Here is a 21,885-nt window from a genome sequence, read left to right on the forward strand (position 1 = left end):
CATGCTTGAACAAAAAATACAAAATAAAAGTCAATGTTAATGACGATAATTACTCTGCATGCATGCAAAAATTGCAAATTAAATGAGCGTCTGGATAACAACGCATAACTGCCACGTTGGCATAACATATTCTTCAAGTATGAACATGGCACGTGGTAATAGTGAATTCTTACATTGTGATGAAAAAAAAAATGATTCTACAACGAGGGCGTATTGTGAATGGTTTTCTGGAATTGGGGTCTTCGCATTCTCAGAATGCGAGCTCATTGAGCTCGCATTTTGAGAATGCGAGCTCAGTGAGAGCTCAACATCAAAATGCGAGTTCAGTGAGCTCGCATTCTGAGAATGCGAGTTCAGTGAGCTCGCATTCTGAGAATGCGAGCTCGCACTAACGTTGAAACCCGCAAGCGGGATTCTGTGTTTTTTCTATTTCAAGGTTAGCTCGCATGCGGGTTAATGTTATATTTGAGCGCGAGAAGAAAAAATTGGTAATTAGGCTCTTTGGGCATTATAAGTAAATATTTAAATTAATGGCAGTTTTATTACACCAATATTATTGTATTATCATTATTATGATTATTGTATTATTTCTTATGCAAATATAACATTTAATTATTTAAATTTGATTTTATTTTTACAATTTATAAAATTTTTATCACTTATATAATATTTTTAAAACCCTAATACATCTAAATTTGATTTTATTTTTCAAATTTATAAGATTTTTATTTAAAAAAATGGGATACGGATAAGATATCCGGTTGGTTCGATTTGCATAGGTGCATATGAGAATATCCGAATACTCTTTAAACCCGCATGCGTGTTTAAGGAGATTATGGCAACTCTCTGACACACTAAATAAAAAAGATAAGAGCTCGCATTTGCTTCCTAGAAATAATTCCCTAGCTCTTAAAAAAGGAAAAAAAAAATTGAGAAGAGCTCGCATTCGTGGAATGCGAGCTCAATAACCAGAGCTCGCATTCCACGAATGCGAGCTCTTGTAAGCTCGCATTTGTGAAATGCGAGCTCATTGAGCTCGCATTTCACAAATGCGAAGACCCCCTGACGGAAATTAAACCTAAAATCACCCTTTTTGTAGAATTTTTTTAAAATTCATCACAAAGTTGGAAATTTCTCCAACACTCTTGTATGTTTGTCGGCAAGCATTAGATTCTTCATAAGACAAATGGTGTCGGGTTGGGCAGCCCTATATGTGTCCTTATATATGTTAAATTCATTTTTTACCCTTTAAACAATTTATCATTTTTTTAGTTGGTCAAATGAAAGCTTTTACTTCTACAACCGGTATCCAACCACTACATCTGAAATCGTGCCACTTCTTCTAAGTAGGATCCAACGGCTATATTGCACACAAGTCCATCTTATGGTTCAAATTAAATTTCTACCACAACAGACAAAAGAATTATTTCTGTGCTGAAGTGATATCCCATTTTGGACCAAGTTGTGGACCTCATCATTAGTTGGAAAATTAGTTAAAGTACGTGTTATCTTAGGGCCTATATTTGTATATACGAAGTTCTGTACGTACCATGTACACTTTTCATTTCTTTTATACATACATGTTTTGTTTTTTTCTTCATCTCTTTTCTGGACACGTTTAATTTTTTTCCCCCTCTTAATGGCAGAATCTACTGAGTACTACCAGTACATATTCAATCTTGATCACCACCCATTTCTATCGCCAACATTTAGCGGTCTTGCCTACAAATTGCGGTTAAGCCCAGCAAAATTAATAACTTGATAGTAAACATGATCTATTTGCAGAAATTAGCTGATGAAGTTTTGATCTAATGACTAAAGTTATGGTTTCAAAAATTAAAAGTTTCCTTCTTGCTCGTTTCTTAAGTATCATCTTTTCTCCGTTGAAAAGGCGTTTCTTTGAAAAGTTTACACGTTAAAAGTGGGATTTGGAGCACATGTGATTGTATTATGTCCAGTTCCGTCTTATAATTATATTTGTTATGATATTTGATGTATAATTATATTACGTTATTATGCGAAATATATATATGAAATATTTTATTCATTTACACCAACATTTTTACAAATATGACAATATTATGCAATTGTGCATTAAATAATGTAAAGTATACTTCAACCTCACAAAACCTGATGAAATCACAATTGCCACCCCCCTTCCCCCCCCGCGCGCGGGCGCGCCTCAGCTCCGTGATTGCATTCACCATTTCTTGCGGAAGTTCCCGCGTTAAAAGATGATGCATTCAGGGTTAGACCAAACATTGAGTGCTTAAATTAATTTGTCATTGAATGAACCTATTCAATTTCTTTCAAATAATTCACCACTCTAATATTTCTTAGATGCTAGACAGCTAAATAGCCCTTTAAGCTGAAAAAAAAAACAAGCCACATGACGAAGAGGATAGCCAGTTCACAGTTGCAGAGTTTTCACATAAATGGTAGCATTATTCACTTTCATTCTTCGGGTTTTGTGGCATTGAAAACGCAGGAAGAGCATGATGTGTTTTCGAATCTAAGTTGCCAAACCACATTAAAGTCATTGGATTCTAATTTCCTGAAGAGGGTACATGAAAAAGAAAAAAAAAAGTAAGTTGAAACTTGCAGATTGCGACCTCGCAAGCCGTGCAGTGAACAAAATTCATCAACCCCACCTCTGCATGTGAAAGTAACAAGCCACATGTACTGTTCCGTGATTCACTATCAAGAACAAACACTATTTGAGGCAAGTTTAATGGGATTATTGCAGCAGCCTTACCTCAAAGTCTTTTCTGTCTTTCATTTTCTTCTTCTTTCCTAGCCTGTAGTAAGTTACAGTGCTATTTTCTGAAATTTTTGGTGAAGTTACAAAGTACAAACAACGTTATAAAATATGAGTGAGCCTCCCTCAGTTTTCCTGTCTTATTAAAATGGTCTTTCTAGAATTGAAATGTTTGTTTATATCGTCATCAATACATTTGTGTAATATTTAGACAGAAAAAGGAGGTCAGTAATTTTTTGGAATATTGGGTGCATAGCCACACAAATGCTATAGCTCTTGAGAAAATGTGGTCAGTAATTTTTTTTTAATTTTTGCCTCAATGTCGGTGACATCATAGAACACTGCATCATCTAATCGAAAAATTAGTTGGCTTCTCAATACAATGAATCCTTAAAAAACTAATTTTAGTTTTTCTGCTATAACTTATAAGCCTCATTTGATAACTCGATTCAGCACTTAAATTTAATAGGTTCGCACCTTGATATGTTCAAATGTATTTGATAACTAAACATAGAATGTTTTTAATTAATTAAATGACTCTGAATTGCTTAAGCAAAACTTATTCTATAAAATAAGTGATAAGTTGTTCACTTATCATTTGAATATGCTAAAATGTTAGGATTTTAATATTTAACAATTTAGTAACTCAACATATTTATGTTTCAGATTTCAAATTTTAGATTTTAATTTTATGAAACACACCCTTAGTATCAAACTGCTTGTTGGAATTATCAATTTATCATGACATATATAACGATTATTAGTCCATGCAAAATAAATGAATACAAGTCACCTTATTATATGATCCAACATCCATATATGTATGTATTTTTTTTTCAGTGTAAGTAGGCGTGTGTATGTTTTATTTTTTTTTCCGAGCCACCAGCTGTCAAGTTGTATCCAGAGGTGTGTATGACGACCTTACAATGCCCTTATTCGCTATAGAAAAGAGTAGAGTAGAACATAAGATTAGTAGGGAATTTATAATTTTGACCCTTAAATGGTTATATTTATGGAGTGAGACTGGGAACCAAATAAGTCGTCTTCCTCTGGAATCTGGACTAGATATGTGTACAGTGTAACTTAAGGGTTCAATTGTTGGATAAAATATCAGATGGCATTGACATCAAGCGAGGCAGATGTAAATTTTGAGTCTGAATCCTTCGTAGCCTGTCTTTCTCAGGAATTCTCAACAGCAATATTTTAAGCCTCCCGCAGTATTAAGTAGGCCCGATATGAAGATTAGAGCAAACTCCCACCCTAATATGTCGACTTCAAAGCCCTATAAATACACTCCCCAAAGCTTACTAAAACCCACGAACTAAGTCACAAACCACACACCCCCTTCCACTGCCCAGCATTGGCCATCATGGCTTCTTTCTCAGCCAAAATCCCTGTTCTCATGCAGCTCTCAATGCTTCTGCTCATAAGCTCATCAGTTTTTGCTGACCAGCATGAACATTCCAAATGGCCAGCACATCCACCAGCTGAAGCCCCTGAACACCACAAGGGTCACCACCACCACCACCACCACCACCCCCCAACCTACCCTCCAGCGAAGCCTCCGGTTCATCCACCGGTTAAGCCTCCAGTGCACCCTCCCGTGAAGCCTCCGGTTCATCCACCAGTGTACCCTCCCGTGGAGCCTCCAGTTCATCCACCGGTTAAGCCTCCAGTGCACCCTCCCGTGAAGCCTCCGGTTCATCCACCAGTGTACCCTCCCGTGAAGCCTCCAGTTCATCCACCGGTTAAGCCTCCAGTACACCCACCGGTTAAGCCTCCAGTGCACCCTCCCGTGAAGCCTCCGGTTCATCCACCAGTGTACCCTCCCGTGAAGCCTCCAGTTCATCCACCGGTTAAGCCTCCAGTACACCCACCGGTTAAGCCTCCAGTGCACCCTCCCGTGAAGCCTCCGGTTCATCCACCAGTGTACCCTCCCGTGAAGCCTCCAGTTCATCCACCGGTTAAGCCTCCAGTGCACCCTCCCGTGAAGCCTCCAGTACACCCACCAGTGTACCCTCCCGTGAAGCCTCCAGTTCATCCACCGGTTAAGCCTCCAGTGCACCCTCCCGTGAAGCCTCCAGTACACCCACCGGTTAAGCCTCCAGTGCACCCTCCCGTGAAGCCTCCGGTTCATCCACCAGTATACCCTCCCGTGAAGCCTCCAGTTCATCCACCGGTTAAGCCTCCAGTGCACCCTCCCGTGAAGCCTCCAGTACACCCACCGGTTAAGCCTCCAGTGCACCCTCCTGTGAAGCCTCCAGTTAAGCCTCCAGTGTACCCTCCCGTGAAGCCTCCAGTCCACCCTCCGGTAAGGAAGCTTGTGGCGGTACAAGGAGTTGTTTATTGCAAGACCTGCAGTTATGCTGGTTTTAATCCCAAGGCAGCTGTGCCTCTCCAGGGTACGTCCATAACGCTACTTTAAACATCCCCTTTTCACAATTTTCCGTTCTTCTTTTAGGTGTTTTTTTCTTATGCTTTTTAGCTTAGGAACTTGTAGAGGACAGCATTTCGTGAGTACCACAAAGTATTGTTCCAAAAGATACTACTCTCTCGTGCACCCTTTCATTTTGCCCTTTTATTCCAAAACAATCCTGAGCTACAATGTCATGCACAAGAACTGATTCGTGTTGCTCAAACAAAAGAAGCCGAAACCAAGAAACCTTGAAGAATCGAAATGCTACAATTGGAATAAGGAAATAGAGTTTGTCACGTGGGCCTGTTGTTAAAAGTCATAAACCTTCATGACACTAAAGTGAGCTAAACGACAAAAATCAAAGAATGTTCGCGCATGGTTAGGAAAGAAGGAATGGCTAATAATTTGTTTGACCGAGTCTTTTTTACGTTTTTTTTTTTGGTGAATTACTCTGGGACTTCATGATGTATTGTTACTGTGGAATTGCAGGTGCTGTGGTGAGAGTTAGATGTCATAATACCCGGTTTAAGCCTGTGGTGGCAGAAGGCAAGACAGACAAGAATGGTTACTTCTTGATCGTGCCAGAGATGGTGACCAGCGTCGCTGCCAGCACTTGTAAGGCGTATCTAGTGAAATCGCCCTCCATGAAGTGCAGCGCTCCGACAAATCTCAATTATGGATCGACGGGAGCAGGCTTAATGCCAAATCCAGCTCACAAGCCCAATCCTTTGGCACCAAAATATGCCCTGTACAATGTTGGACCTTTTGCCTTTGGACCAGCAAAGCTGACCCCATGCCATCGTTGAGATTCCTCCAGCATTGATCTCTGAATTGTCAAGTCTTCAGTATTTCAGCCATGTCAAAGCCTATGAAGTGTGTTACAGCTCTCCTTTTTTTTTTTTTTTTTGGGTTAAATTTGGGTCCTGCTCTTTAATAAGTTATGCCCACTGTCAAAAGTGCCAGTCTGCAAGTCTGCAGTGTGGGAATTGAAAAATTACTGTATTGCTATGGTAATGCAGTATTAAAATTACTGTTGGGCTTATTATTTTTTATGTTCAGAATTACTGTATTCTCAAGTTGTATTGAAATATTTTGGAATGTAACACTATGGTATTAAAATAATATTATGTCCGTCGTACTATTAATGTCATATTTTTATTTTTTCGAATGTTTCAAAAAGGAATCACTCTCTAAAAATTAACATCATGTTTTATTAGTCTTTTCACCTTGTCGACGTTTTCCACCCTTCCAATGCATTCCTCATGCTTTTAAATTATGAATTTGAGAATAACATATTGTAAAGTCACCCAAATCTAACTCCTCCGAATACAATGGAGCTGGTTACAATGATTACATGTTCTGTCAAAGAGCTGGTTTCTCGACAAACGAATCAAATTATGGAACCGATGGAGGAGTACTTTTATTTGTGAATGAAAGAGAATTGCTGATTTGATACTCTACTATTCTTTTTCTTAGTAAATTATTAACCTTTGTGAGTCAACTGGGGCATTCTTAAATTATTACAAACCTAAAGCTGAGTAGTCAATTAGCGTACAACTGCACCAATTGTGGGGGACATAGATCCGACTTTTTCTGCAGCTGAACCTTTTGAAGCATGAACAGCTGGATATTGCCACGCTACAAAGTAAAAATCAAATTAATCCTCTGCAGACTGCTGCATTACCCATTAACGACAGTTAAGTTCAAGAAGGTTCACCAGTCCAGTGTCCTTTCCTTGGATGCCAATCATCTCCATAAAATTTGTTGGATGTTTGTTTGCTTTTTGGCTATGTACTCTCCCTGTCAGCGTGCCATCAAAGCAAAGGCACGTCGGGTTTTTCAAGGTAGGCTCTGAACGGTGAATGCCAGCCGATTTTGCCATTCAGGGGATCCAAAGATTCCTGCTTTCTCTTCTCCTTGCAGGCAACCATTAACAATTTCGAGAAGGCCATTTGCGTTATGATCAATGTGAAAAAGTGTGGGGAATAATTTTGGATGAGAACGCGTTGGTACCCTACTAGTGCTGGCTGGTAGAGGGGCAATCCGTATTTGCTACCCCAGATTCTTGATAGCATGCTACGGTGCTTATTGGTTTTTTATGAACGCTCTCTGATATTGCTTGAGAACGCTCTCTGCAAAATGTACACGAGTTTGTAAAATATTTTTTATGAAACAATATTGGTTTTTTTTTTTTGGCTAGAAACTGGAGATTGTTCTAACCCAATACGAAAAGAGAATAATCAATTATCAGAGGTAACCGTCATAAAATGGAAATGTTACAGGGATTTTGATTTAGAAAAAACAAAAAAGAAAAGGAAAAAAGAGATGTATGTCCGTCCATATATCACTTGAAATTCTCGGTGACATGTTTTTCTATGCCAATTCAATGCCACCTATAGTATTGCGCCAAGTGTCCCATTATTATTTACACTTTAATTTTTTAATAATTCAACTTAGTTTGGTTTAACACAAGTGTAAATAATAACAGGACACTTGACACAATATTATAGGTGGCATTGGGTTGGCATAAAAAACATGTCATCGAGGATCCCAAGTGGTCCACATATAGGCCATAGCTCGTTAATTTGCTAGAAGCTTTGTAAGGGCATTGACATCCTTATTTACCAAATGTAACTTTGATAACAGTCACAATTAAGAAAAAGAGATTACATCTGAGCGAGCGACCAATAAATCTAACTTTCTATCAGAAAAAAAAAAGAATAATCTAACTGCTTTTTCAATAAGTCTAACTTCAAAGGACAAAGGACCTTTTTATAAAGTTTAATATTCTCCCCGCCGTAACTCAATATTCTCAAGGCGTTAAAAATACGAAGTCCTTAAATTCTTCTGCTCAGATTTGCCTTCAAGTTGTGATTTTCCACCCTAGCAGTAAACTTAGGTCACAGATTCTCGGTCGAAACACCTTATTCTCAAGTCTAGTGCTTCATGGAAAGGAATAAATTCTGCGACTTGAGAATGAAGTGTAGACAGGCATGCCGAAGGCCAATATAGCCCTCCAGACGAAGTTTTTTTTTTTTTTTTTTCATTAACCATAGCAATTTCAATTACATTCACGATTGTAGGCTTATATAACTCCAAAGGGTTCAAAGAAAATCAGGACCGAAAGGAAAAATGGGAAGATTACTCGACCAGCTATCCCTAGCCATTGACGGTCCTATGGATCCTCAAGTTTACTGGCGGTTTTTAGATAACCTTTTGGATCTGCGGAATCCACAAAAGAGAGGTAGTATAAGATCCAAATCACAATGGTTGTTGTTGTAAATTGCAGTCTTAAAAATAGAATGCGTTCATTCATGTCAGCTTGTACAATGACAACCGTGCATGTGTAACCATTCCAACTGTTACGTACTGGTATATGATTTGTGAGGTTCTTGCATGCATGTTGTAGTGGGACCCACCCACGTGTCGGTTCGAGCATGAAGACATGGCAAGTCGGGTAGGTCAGCTCGGGAAAATAAAAGGCCAGTTCGCGCAAGGCCGCCGATTCCCAGCTGGATGGGCTTGATGGGCCGTGGCACCCGAACTTGTCGGAACCGACAGACGGATCCCTAGAAAGACTCTCTCTCTACCAGGACTCATAGTCCTATAAGGAAACTACTACCCAGAACTCTATAAATACAACACAATAGACACTACAAGAAAATTGGTCATTAGTGATAAGTCATTTTTGTCACAATAAAATTAAAAGTCGTCACTGATAACTTTTATTGACAACTTTCTAGTCGTCACACAGTCGTCGCTGAAGGCCCGTTGGTAAAAGTACATGTGACGACCCTAAAAGTCGTCAGTGAATCAAACTATTTTGTGACAACTGGTATCGTCAATAATTGTTGTAATTTTAGTGATGACACAGTATCATGTCAATGATGTACAAAGTAATGTCGTCACTAAAACTAATCCATAGTTGTCATTGGTATAGATTAATTATTGACAACTTTTGTTGTCACTAAACACTTTTTAATTCTATGACAATAGGTTGTTATCAATGTAGAATTTTAATTCAGTGACAACACTTTATCACTATGAAATTTGAAGATTTTCCTGATACAATTATATCTAAAAATGGCAAAAAATGACAATGCTTGATAATTAACAGATGAAGGCATCCAATACATTACGAAATGCCAAAATATCATATCAAATATTCGAATATCATAATGAAGTTCAACAACACCCTACAAATAGTTTGATAAGTGGTATTTGGCCTAAACTTCACATATAAGTCAAGGTAGCTTTACAAAAAAAATCCAAGTCCCAAAAAAAATATGTGCTGTCAAAACATTTCCTAGGTATAAGATTTTCTTTATAGTTCTTGAGTTAATTAGCAACTCCTGCTGCTTATCTTCTAAAAAGCTAAAATGAGCAACATATTTGCAGTGAAGTCCTGCAATTATTAGTTAGTCATAAGCAAAACTTGAGACAAGAAAGAGAACCAAAGAATTTGCAAGAAAATAAGGTAAATCATTCCTTTGAAGTATAATCTAGACAGTGACTAAATAAGAGCAAAGTAAGAGATAAAGCACTTAGAACATTAGAGTTCAAGAAACACTTCTTTTACTTCTACTAAATTATTAAGAACTTAGGAAACAATTAATATGCTTATGCTACCATATTAAAAACCAAACAGTGATCCTTCTATGGCTTCGTAGGCTCCATTTGTATGGTTCATTCAATAGATCATGCATAGCAACTTCAACTTTTCAGATATTGAAAACGATATTATTTACCACTAGACCAAGTTTCGATGACAAATAAAACTCCAACATATATAGAGATTCTTTGCACCCATTGGTAATGTTTTATTGATTTTAATAACAAAAATTTGATGCATCTAATATTTTAGTGAAACTGTGTAAAATAATGAAAAAGATGCTCCATTATAAATCAAAGCTTTAGACTATGAGGTGAACTAGTACATTCACTAACCAACCTACTTTCAATTTTCAAAAGTTCTAATAGCAAATATCTCATGCTAGTAGCTTTAATAGCATAAAAGTAAGTAATTATCAAGAAAAGTATGCATTAGATGTCATGAAATATCAGATTATGAAATTTCTTTTTTACTAGTTAGATTAGAGACCATTTGTAGCTTGGTTATATGCAAATGTCTCCAAAAACAAATTGAAAATTGTCACTTTTATAGAAACTTGGTTGATAAGACCCAACTATTTGAAACAAGTATAGCATAGATAGAAAGGAGTATAAAATTACCCCAAAAACAACACTATAATTGAAAATTCCATAGCAAGGACCAATAGAAAAATAATAAATTGTTTCATTCATGTACCAAGATTTGGGATTATTACAGCTTACAAGCTTTCATACTAAGCATCAAGAAGAAGCAAAAATATAATATGTTATCTCTGATCAATAAAATTAAGGTACAACAATTCTATTAATCTTATTCCTCTTACTCATCGCCTACATTAAAGAAGTGAAAGGATTAATCAAATTCAACAAAATATAGCATGTATGGTACTAAGAAATAGTAATTGAAAAACAATCAGGCCATTTACCTTAAATTCAGGACTGCAAAAGTAGTTACAAAGGAAACTCCAATCATTTTCTACCACATATGCAAGATGATTTGCTAGTGCTTCCTCCATTATCCCAGATTGTTTGAAGATCTTATCAAATGTATAATGCCGACTTCGGTATTGTGAATTTAGTTGCTTAAGCAATGCTGACTTAATATCTTGACATTCATCATGAGTGAAACTATTCTGAAATATGAAGTTCGATCATACCAAAATTAGTAAAAAATGATACAACTTGATAAGTCAAGTGGAAAATTGTGTCTCTCCTATGAAGTTAACTTACATTAGTGAGTTTCAGCATTGTTTCTCTGTCAACTTCTTCAAGCTTAGACCATTTTGGTGCTTTTCATTTCCCATATTTTTGAATCACACAACTTGCCTCTGAGATAAACTTTTGAGCACCTTCTCCAATTATTTTTCCACTCAATTCTGAGACGTTAACTTTTACTTTCTTTCCAGCCATTTTTTCCTTAAACAATGCAATGTTATGAGTATGACCTCTCTTCCTACTTAAGTTCACATGGTCTAACCAAAACATATTTAGAAGATTATTAATATAAATAATGAAACATGACATGAGATATATTAAGTTGTAATGCAGTTACAGGTAGATCTTACAAACCATTTCCATTGTCATGAAGATCCTTGCTCTCATTAGGTGTATTATTTCCACCAACGGACTGGTTAGATACAACCTGCTACAGTAGGAGGCTCATATGTTTGCATCTTAACAGATGTAGAAGATGCCAATCCATCCCTTGATGATGTTGCAACAATTTTTTGACTAGCTGATGCAGTATGAACCCATATATTCTAGCCATGTATACAAGGACATAATCAGTATAAGCAGCTAAATGACAACCTCCTATCGAGACACCGAACCCATGTTAGCAGCTTCAAGCATAGTAAAAAAAAAATACAAATCATAGTACAAACAATTTAAGGTTTTGGAGTCTAATTCACATCAAATTGTACATATGTAGATGGATCTAATAAGGCCTGAAACTATGAATTTAAATAGAACATTATTGCTCAAAAGTTAAAGGAAAATCAAGCATAGTCAAGCGTAATCTGTGTTTCAGCTAATTAGTGGTAAATGATTTTTAACAACCAGGGATGACTATGTTCCAAAGATCATTTTAGCTAATCAAAAGTAATCTATGCTCCAAAGATGACTTTTTAACAAGCAAAAATATAACAGTAAGACAGTAAGAGGATTAAATGAGACAAAATAGACCATACAAGATGCTGGACAGATTGCAGAATACTTGAACAAAACATTTGACCATCTTTGGGGACATTTCTACTTGCAAAATTTGAAGTGTCTTATTCTTTAAAATTCTCTTATTTCCCTCTTCCAACATCTATAACTAAATTCATAATCCTTCCACTAAATTTTATAAACCCTAGACCTGCAAAATACCTTTCTCTCTATACCAAAAAAATCCTCCCAAAAGGTATCCCCTAAACAAAAAAACAAACTCAAATCAAACACTTGGTGGACTAAACATAACACCAGAAATGCTGGCCAACTACTCACCATTGTGTCAATTCTTGGGCTTACAGTAATTTTCTTCAATGTGGTTGATAATTACCAAACTAGTATTCCGGGGCTTTAGAACATTGGGGACGTTGTAGTTTTGGGCTAAATATATCCCAAAAACCATACCTACCGTGAATGAAAAACAGTCATAATTAATCTCATTCTTGTATTTTTTTTAAGTTCTTATTGTCTATGGGCTTTTCGGTAATCCGAAGAATTGAGGATGGAAGCTCTAATACATGGAAGAACTAATGCAACGGAGAAGGAGATTATTGCACCCACAACTTAAATCTTTCTATGAGATTATTGAACCCACAACTCAAACAATCTAAAAGAAAAAAAATTAGTGCAACATAATTGGGGGAAAAATAAGAAAAACAATGAGAGATATGAGAGGACTTACCTTAGAGTTAGGGGAGAATGAATCGATTTCAGCTTGGGGAATCCATATTTGGCCGAGAGTTTATGGAAAATGGAGAGTGTCTTCTCTTCTTTGAGGGATGCGAGATAGAAAAGTGAAAAGTCAGAGTGGGGAGTTTGGGAAAAGGAATGGTGGCTTGTTTCTCTCTGGAGAGTACTGAGAGTTAAAGGGTGTTTCTTTCTCCCAATTTTCAACAAAAGAGTCCCCGCCAACTTTTTTACTATTTTGCCGTCACAAAGTTTCGGTACTAGTTAATTCAATCAATTTTGTAACTTTAACTTTTATTTGAATTTACTAACATATTAAATTTTTTGAAAATAATTTACTAATGTATTATTAGGCCTGTCAACGGGTCGGGTCTAGACCCGGATCCAGACCGGATCCGTGAAATTATTGCGAGTATGGGTAGAGATTTAATTTCGTTTCCCGGATTCGGATCCGTTTTGTAAAAAAAAAACAGGTCGGATACGGAATATAGTATTCCGACCCGTATTAGACCCGGATCCGGATATAAAATGAATTAATAATTTAAAATATATATATTTATCAATATAATTTGATTAGGTTGATGTATTTGAATAAAGTCAATTTGATTTCTTTTCTTATTTGATTTTTTCTTTGCATTAGTTAGAAATTAGTTTACAAATATTTTTTTTTCTCATTTTTATTAGAAATTATAAATTTTGCTAAATTTGTTCGGGTAGATCCGACCCGGATCCGGGACCCGCCGGATCCGGATCCGGAACATAGAATAAAAGACCCGTAGGGTAAACGGGTCGGATCCGGGTCCGGTATAGTAATTCGGGTCCGGGTCATTATTCCGGTCCGGACCCGACCCATTGACAGCCCTATGTATTATTAACCATTTCTTGTTAACCATACTGTCTCAAAATTGTAATTGGTAGAAATTTTAAATAGATCATATTCAATTAACAAAGCACATTTTAAATAGCGCACATTCAATTAACATCCAATACAAAACTTCACTATTAATCCATTATCTTCAAATAAGAAAAAAAATGCACAATTAAACTAATACATAAAGTGTATTAGTTAATTAAGTATGGAGTTTAGGATTTATCCACTTCAATAGCTAGTTCAATTTGAAAACTCTTATTTATATTCATATCAAATTAACTAATAATCATTCTAAGTTAAGTAGTCATAAGTTTATTTACACTAATGAATTTTTTATTTTTTAATTATTATTATTCTAATGAAATTATTACATATACAAGAAAATTAAACTAATAAGGAGGTTCATAAGTATATAACAGTTAAAAACCATTAAAAAACACATAGTGATTACAAAAAATTAGGAGTAATAGTTGCAAAAAGCAATAAATATTTTAAATCAAATAGTGACAAAACTAGGTTGTCACTAACGGCTATACAATGTTATCAGTAACAACAATTGCAAAGTTGTCAAAGAAAGTGCTATTAATACTGACAACTTTTAGAAAGTTGTTACTGTTGCAGTTCCCGCTCTCTTCATGGCTCCTGACAGGAATTGAACTGTGACGACAATGCAAGGTCGTCACTGATGTGTTGACTCCCTTGACTCAATTGTGACAACTTTCTGTATCGTGGTTAAAGGACCCCATTCTGTGACAATTGTTTTTCGTCGCCGAAAAATGTTGTCACTAATAACCAAATTTCTTGTACTGGGGGTAAAACAAGGTACGTTGTCTACTATACTCTATATTGTTACTCTGATCAAAAAGCTCTCGTTGAATTGTTCGTCGGAGTGTCGCCGAGGAGCCAACCCCGTCTTTCACCTCTCTTCGCAGGTCAATTGGCACGCGTCTCTTTCTTTCGTCAGCCCGTTCCTACCCAGTTTGCCCAGCTCGTGCGGTACAATTCAGATCTTGCTTCGGTAGTCGCATCACGTGTATTGTCGATAAAATAGATAAACAAAAACAATTTTGATATCACTTTGCTTTCTTGAGAAAAAAATATGGTAATAGATCAAACCTCCTATATATACTTAGCACTTGAGTAGGAGATGACTAATTCTAGATCAAAGAATAGAATTTTGAACTTAGGTTGGATTCAGCATTTAAGGAGATACTAATAAAAATGACAACATTAATCATTTGTAATCACGAATCAACCACCAGTTAACAATATCTGAATATACATTGTTATAGCTCTTATTTCTATCCAATTGAGTATCGACATCTCATGTGACATTTCCTCAAAACAAAAAAAAAAAAGTGGCATAGGAGTGTAAATGAATCTAATAAAACTGAACATCCTAATGTTCAAACTTGTTTGATTATTTTAACGAGTTTAAAATTTTTGTCAATTTTGATTTATTTATTTGCCAAATCGAATTTGAACGAATTTTTTTATCAAGTTTAAAAATTATCGAACATGAAATACTGTTTAAACTACTCTTGACTGGTTGACAAACAAACTCTTATCAAATCGAATTCGATTCAGATATTAAATAATTTAATTCATCCTTCAACTCTAACGTGACATTTCATCTCCAAAAACTCGTTCTAAAGTATGTAATGGAACGGAGAATCGGCCTACCGACAATGGTAAGATACTAGATTTTTAACTTCTTGAACTCTGACGGGCCTCGATTGTCCGAGGTCCATAAACTCCTGATGTATATTCCTCAAGTCCGAGCCCAGTTGAAATGCATACTTGATTTGTTGATTAAGGTTCTGTTTTACCGGAAACAACTTGCAAGGACTATCAGTAGGGACAGTTGCGGGGCAGTGTCATGTGCAGGCCCAAAGGTTCCAACATGCTGCGGTGCTCAATGGCTGTAGCTTTTATGGCCTGAAAGTAATAGGGAAGTAGAAATGTTAGAAACGTTGAAATTTTGAAAGTTATGAATTACTTCAAATCTTTTTTTTTTTTTTAAGCGTAAGTGGAAGATTCCTCTCACTCATACTTCCTTTACTGTATTATCTAAGTTATCCCTCCTTTATTTGCGATTGTTTGGATCTAAGTTATCCCTCCTTAATAAACTACTTCTAATCACTAATTTTTAAAATATATCACTATTTATCCATCACCTTGTGAGCACTTTTGTGAATTTTTAAAATTCCAAGTGATACAAAGTAACAATTGAAAGAGTTTATATACGTAACTTTCAAGAATCGTATATAATATCTTGTAACAATTGTTAAGTTAGGTTTTTAAGTGACGTTTTATCAAACACGCAATTTCTAAATTGTTAAAAGCTAATCAAACTATGATACTCCACAAAACAAGTTTTATCAACTTGTGAAGGGAAAGAGAATAAAACAAGAAGACTGTTTTCCAAGTTAGGTTTACACTAGCAATGAAGTTTGAAGAATGCATCCATTATCATCGGGAGACCACAAGTTGTCTGGATATCCCGAGTCCTCGTCCCGGCAACTTCTCTTTGTGAACAACATTTTATAGTCGATTGATTAATCGCACTTCTTGATGAAGTTGCTTGATGAAACTCCACATTAAAGGTGACCAAATTATCTTGATTCAATTATCCTCCATGGTATTACGTATGTAATATAGTGTGGAAGTATTTGCTTCGTTTTGACCGGCTGTTTTTTATGGAATTGCGCCGTATATGTTTCAACATATTTGAAAATTTAGAGAAAAAAAAAAGAGGGAAAATTTGGAGAATGAATACAAAACCACCCATAAATTGCTGGATATTTTTCTTTAAGGACTCCCGAACAACACTTAATTGCTTGTTTGGATAGCCATTTTCTACCGAAAAATAGGCTTGTTTTTCCGTGAACACATTTCCCTATCACCTTTTTACCTCACATATATCAAATCGCTACAGTATTTTTTCAACGAAAAATTCATGGAAAATACAATCCAAACACACACTTACACTTTTTCCTCTCTTTTCAAACAACAAGGCCTTTGTCGTGGCTTTATTATTTATGAAGAGCAAGGGCTTTATGTGGAATAGCACATAATTAATTGGCAAAAACTTGAGTAGACATTAATTGTATATTAGTCCTCGTTACTCAAATTTTGTCACATATTTATGATACATTTAATGTTTGAATTGGTGAGTTGGCGTAACAAAATTTGAATTACTCCGGTCTGGGGTAGATCTGCACTAGTTTTTGCATAATAACTTCACTGTTGTTCTTGTTTTTCTATATTATGAAGTATTAAATTTTGTCGAGATTGACGTAGTAATAAAAAAAAGAAACTGACTAGGACAATAATTTACTAATCTTTTTGAGAATTTCGGTAGCAAGGAAAGACTAGATGCCAAAATCAAAACGAAAAGTTAAAAAATATTTAATCAACGGAGCAGCCGGATGAGACAACCTTAGATTCCCGTGCAAGCGGATGATGATATTTTAGATGTGTTCTGTATGCCCATGTGATTCATGTGGGGTAAAAAATTTGGAGAGTGAATTTTGTACGCAGCAATTTCAGTGCTCATTTTAACCATAATGAGCCTTAAAATTGTAAGTTATTACAACAGAAAATACTCCCTCCGTCCCATTTTGATGGTCATGTTTCTTTTTTCACACATTTTAAGAAAAAATAGTTAATTTTATTAAAAAAGTAAATTTAGATTGCTATTTTCCTAAAATACCCTCACATTAAATATGGTATAACTTTATGGAAACTTGAGTTGATGGTCAAAAAGGGATCAACTCTCATTAAATGAGGTAGGTTTATAGTAACAACTACTTACATTGAATAAGGGTATTTTAGAAAAATTAAAATACAACTACATTGTTCAATAGGAAAGTGAACTACAATACAGGACAGATGAAAAAGAGTTTTTTTTTTTTTTTGTTTTTTTGGAAGGATGATGTGTATATATATATATATATATATGTATGTACTTCAAATACCTTGTTTAATGATGTATAGAGTTTTTTTTTTGGAAGGATGATGTATAGAGCTTACTCTATGCTGAATGATGCCATAAGAAACTTGGGCATGTAAACCAAATGCATGCACTATGAAGCATTAATTGATTTATTTATTCTTTTGGGTACATTGCATTCGCTAGCCGCAAGAGCACATCCGGTCAAAGAGAACCCTTCATCTTCATAGTATTTGACAAGGCCCTACATCACAAAGATTTTTGTAACTCATTAAAGAACTTTGACAAAATATTTGAGAAGCAAATGTTCTTTTTTTTTTTTCTTCTTCAATAGGCAACATCCCTACTATTTCTCTTTTTTTTTTTTTTTTGCTTATTTAGACTAAAAGAGGAGTGTCAGATTCGAACCCTCCTTTTAGGATTTTTTTTTTAATAATAGAGTGCGGGATTCGAACTCTCAACCTACTTCCTAAAAAGAAATTTTTAATGTCCAACTTGCTTGAGACAAGTTGGTTGGGAAGCAAATGTTTTTATTCTTTATTTTTTTGGTTCTTTTATTTGGAACCATGCAGCTAGAGTCAATTAGTCAAATGGAGGTCACCCTCCCAGCTGAAACCTGTAAATGCCACTTGAAAAGTTCACACAATTAAATGTCGTAGAGGCGGCTACTTGCTTGCTACGGTACAAAAGTAAAACAAGTTGCGGCTTCCAGTTTCAGAATAGTTCCCAACCTGAATGAATCAGTAGTTTTCCAGAACACCAAAGACGAATTCTGATTTCTGAGCAAATTGTCAACTTGCAAAGATGAAAAGCAACTACTCCGTTTCAGGTCTTGAAAACTTGAAACTAAAAATTCAAAAAAAAAAAAAAGAAAAAGAAAACTGGGATCTAAATAACCAAAACTGTTTTTTTTTTTTTTTTTTTAATTATTGATAAGGGTACAAGAATTGTGCATGTCCTTTAAGCTGAATGGGGTCCATAAATTATGAAAAAACAATTCTTTGGACACGTGTGCCGTGTACTCCATTCTTCGATATTTTGTGACTATCTATATGTTCGATGAGTAACATGTTAATAAATGTGCGTGTGATATCACCTAATATTGACTAAAAAAAAAATCATATGCAATTCCGTCTTTAGCTTGGGACATATTATTATTCTACGACTATTTTAAGTAGAGTACATAAATAAAACTGCATGCCTATCTTGGTAGAGACATTATTTATTTATTTATTTTTTAATCATGTGCTAAGACTACTATTGGTGACAGTACTCTGTGGCAGTAGTCCGTATTAAAATATCTCTTTACTTTAGTCTTCTCCTCCGAAGGCTAGAAACAGTCAGGAAAAGAGGGCCATGACTCACAATTAACACCAATGATGCTTGCTACTAGATAGATTATTAGTCAGCTATCCAAAAGACAAAAGGGACCCCTTTCGGGTCAATGGCACATATTGAAACTTGTTTGACAAATTCCCCTCTCTCTCTCTCTCCCTGGACCCCACTCCCCCCCTTCCCCCAAAATCTGGTCTGAAATTCCAAGCATCACCAACACACTGGTAACAGTTGGACCCTAATCCGTCTTCCACCACCACTCTCTCCAACCTCCCCTGACCTCCCAACCCTGTCTGAGTTGCCTTACGCGTCGATGTGCCATTGGCACGTGGCACCACGCGCCATAGAGAGAGATGGCATTGTTTCGTGGAATACTCAAAGTCTTCCCAACAAAAACTTTCTTACCAAACTGAAGAAAGTAACAAAGTGCTGCAAAAATGCCAAAGCTCCCCCATTTCAAAGTACCCCTCTCTCTCTCTCTCTGCTCCATTCCCCATCTCTCTCTCTCTCTATATTTATCAAGCTTCATTTTTCAACCCTTTCTTCTTTCTTTTCTTTCTTTCTTTCTTTCTTTCTTTCTTTCAAGTTTTCAACCTTCACTCTCTCTCTCTCTTTCTCTCTCACACACACAAACACGCAGAACACACACACACGCAGCAATTCAACAATGGAGAACTCAACAAGAGGGCTTCAAGAAAACCAGAACCCATGTTTGCTTCCGTCCCCGAAGAGCTATAGCACCAATAGTTCCAGCAGCAGCACCAGCAGCAATGGACTTCACCACCATCACCACCACGGCCAGCTCCCTCCGCCACCCACCCCACCACCTCAGGTTCCCGTGCCCATCACCAGATCCGAACCAAACAACCCGTACCCGACTACCTTCGTCCAAGCTGATACCTCCTCCTTCAAACAAGTCGTCCAAATGCTCACCGGATCTTCCGAGACGGCCAAATTGGCATCCGGATCTTCCCGACCCGAACCCGGATCAGCCCCCGTGAAGAACCACGCCATCCCGCCCATCAAGACCGGGCCCAAGAAGGAGAAGTCAGCCTCCCGGCTGTATGAACGGAGGAACAGTCTGAAGAACTTCAAGCTCAGCCCTCTGGCACCGGGATTGGTGAGCAGGCCCCAATTTTCCTCCAATTCGCCCCGACCCGTCACACCGGAGATCTTGTCGCCGAGTCTGCTTGATATTACTTCTCTAGTGCTCAGCCCGGTTACACCGCTGATACCCGACCCGTTCAACAGATCTCCTCATAGTGGGTCGAGTACTAATAGTAATTTGGACGTCGAGGCTGAGGACAAAGCTATAGCTCAAAAGGGATTTTATTTCCACCCATCACCCTCAAATACTCCTAGGGATTCGGAGCCCCGACTATTACCCCTATTTCCGGTGACTTCACCGAGAGTCTCAGGTTCTTCAAGTTCTGATTCTTAAATTATTTTTTTTTTCTTTTTCTTTCTTTTTTCCCGTTCTACTTTTTGATGTGTAACGATTTCATATGTAAAACCACATAGATATGATATGATTTGGAATTGACGAGGCCCTCGCAAAAAAAAAAGCTAAAAAAGAAGCAATTGGAAGGCAATGTTGTTGTCATATCAAGTAATATCTGTAATTGGCAAATTGGGAAAGAATGGATGGGGGTTGTATAATTTTATAATTCCATCTCAAATTTCTTGCATTGGCTATTTTCTCGTCGGTTTACAAATTTTCTGAAAAAGGCTGAAGGTTTTTTCCCCATCTCTGTTACGTTGGCATGATAAAATAATGCTAAAGGTTTCCTTCTGCTTTTGAACATTATTGACTGCTGCTTAATTGTGAGCATTGGTGAGCTCAGGTGTTAAAGTTACGCTTCAGGCAAAAGTCTGGTGTTAAGAATTTTCTCGCGCCCATCAACAGCATATCTTTTTTTTTGTGTTTGTTGGCGGGGGGGGGGGGGGGGGGGGGGGGTTGCCCTTGGATACCAAAAATAAATTAAAAAATAAATAAATAAAAGAAAGAAAGATGTGGTAAGCAAGAGTTTGACCGTGTTGATTAGAATGAATAAATCACTGAACCTAATATAATTATGGAAGTTAATTGTGGGGCATTAACGAAAACTTTTTTATACTAGTCAAGAAAGCAGAGCGCACATGGTATGGAGCAAATAAAAGAGAGGAAAAAGGGGAAAGTGGGTTTTGGCCTTTGGGGGAAGGGAATGGAGGCGGGGGGAGGTTGGAAGTAATTATCAAGTGGGATTAGCAAATGGTCCTAGCTGTCAATGGAGGAGTAGAAGCATAGGCAAGGAATCTTGACTCTTTTGTTGTTGTGTTTTGCAATTGAAGGAAGATGCCAAGATGGGGCAGGCACGAAGCATACTAGTCTTCTACGTGCTTATTTTATAAGCATCCAATTATTTTCTCTAATCATGATTGCTGCTAACTTTATATATATATATATATATATATATAGCGGCATGAACACTGTAGTTGTATTAACTAGTATTATGTTATGTAGCCTCATGCCACTGTAGTTGTTTATTTCTGTCACAGCATCCTCTTTTGTTTTAGTACTATTGGAAACAGCTCTCCACAGTTCCTCCTCCTCTCTCCACCACCCCCCCCCCCCCCACAACAAAAACAAAAAAAGCGACAAACACAAAACAAAAAATCCCCACAACAAAGAAAAAAGACCAAAAAAGTTATAAAAACTAGGGAGTAACAAAAAGAAGCTTTTAGTTGGCATCTGAAAAGGGTTCAAGATTATAACTTTTGCCCGAGTTCTTGAGAGTATTCGAGTAGTGGGGAAGAATAAATGACGAATTTATTTTAGAATATTTTTGTATGTGTTTCGTAGGCTCGTAGCTAAGAATAGGCTAATGGGATCTGATTGGAAAAAATGATGAAGGGTTCCGGCATTCAAGTATGGAGTTATCGAAGAATAAAAAATGGGCCAGAGATGTACATTACCGGCATTTAAACAGAAACTAATTATTGTGATCACTAAAGAATAGATTTGCCGGTCTTGATTGACCAAAAGAAAGCGGTCTGAGCCA

General features: G+C 36.7%; 2 protein-coding genes and 1 long non-coding RNA gene across 8 annotated transcripts; 2 read left to right on the top strand and 1 right to left on the bottom strand.

Annotated features, from left to right (window-relative positions):
• Positions 1-4,024: 4,024 nt before the first annotated feature.
• On the top strand, positions 4,025-6,085 carry LOC113726031 (uncharacterized). Its single transcript, XM_072074376.1, has 2 exons — positions 4,025-5,160; positions 5,664-6,085. The coding sequence occupies exons 1-2, from the start codon at positions 4,128-4,130 to the stop codon at positions 5,978-5,980; spliced, it is 1,350 nt and encodes a 449-aa protein (XP_071930477.1). The 5' UTR covers positions 4,025-4,127; the 3' UTR covers positions 5,981-6,085.
• Positions 6,086-9,284: 3,199 nt separating this feature from the next.
• Positions 9,285-12,871, bottom strand: LOC113723721 (uncharacterized). Of its 6 annotated transcripts, none has more exons than XR_011838995.1 (3): positions 12,679-12,871; positions 10,712-11,545; positions 9,285-9,579 (listed from the first exon to the last, which is right to left on the bottom strand). It is a non-coding gene; the product is annotated as an uncharacterized lncRNA (long non-coding RNA). The 6 variants fall into 6 exon arrangements; XR_003457124.2 differs by lacking the exon at positions 9,285-9,579 and having other exon boundaries at positions 10,453-10,918; positions 11,355-11,545; XR_011838996.1 differs by lacking the exon at positions 9,285-9,579 and having other exon boundaries at positions 10,453-11,201; positions 11,355-11,545.
• Positions 12,872-19,255: 6,384 nt separating this feature from the next.
• Positions 19,256-20,532, top strand: LOC113726032 (VQ motif-containing protein 4). The gene has a single exon (XM_027249498.2). It carries the CDS (start codon positions 19,512-19,514, stop codon positions 20,283-20,285), a length of 774 nt encoding a protein of 257 aa, XP_027105299.2. The 5' UTR covers positions 19,256-19,511; the 3' UTR covers positions 20,286-20,532.
• Positions 20,533-21,885: the final 1,353 nt, after the last annotated feature.

Source organism: Coffea arabica, chromosome 2c, assembly GCF_036785885.1.
Source record: "Coffea arabica cultivar ET-39 chromosome 2c, Coffea Arabica ET-39 HiFi, whole genome shotgun sequence".
Taxonomy (NCBI): Eukaryota; Viridiplantae; Streptophyta; class Magnoliopsida; order Gentianales; family Rubiaceae; genus Coffea; species Coffea arabica.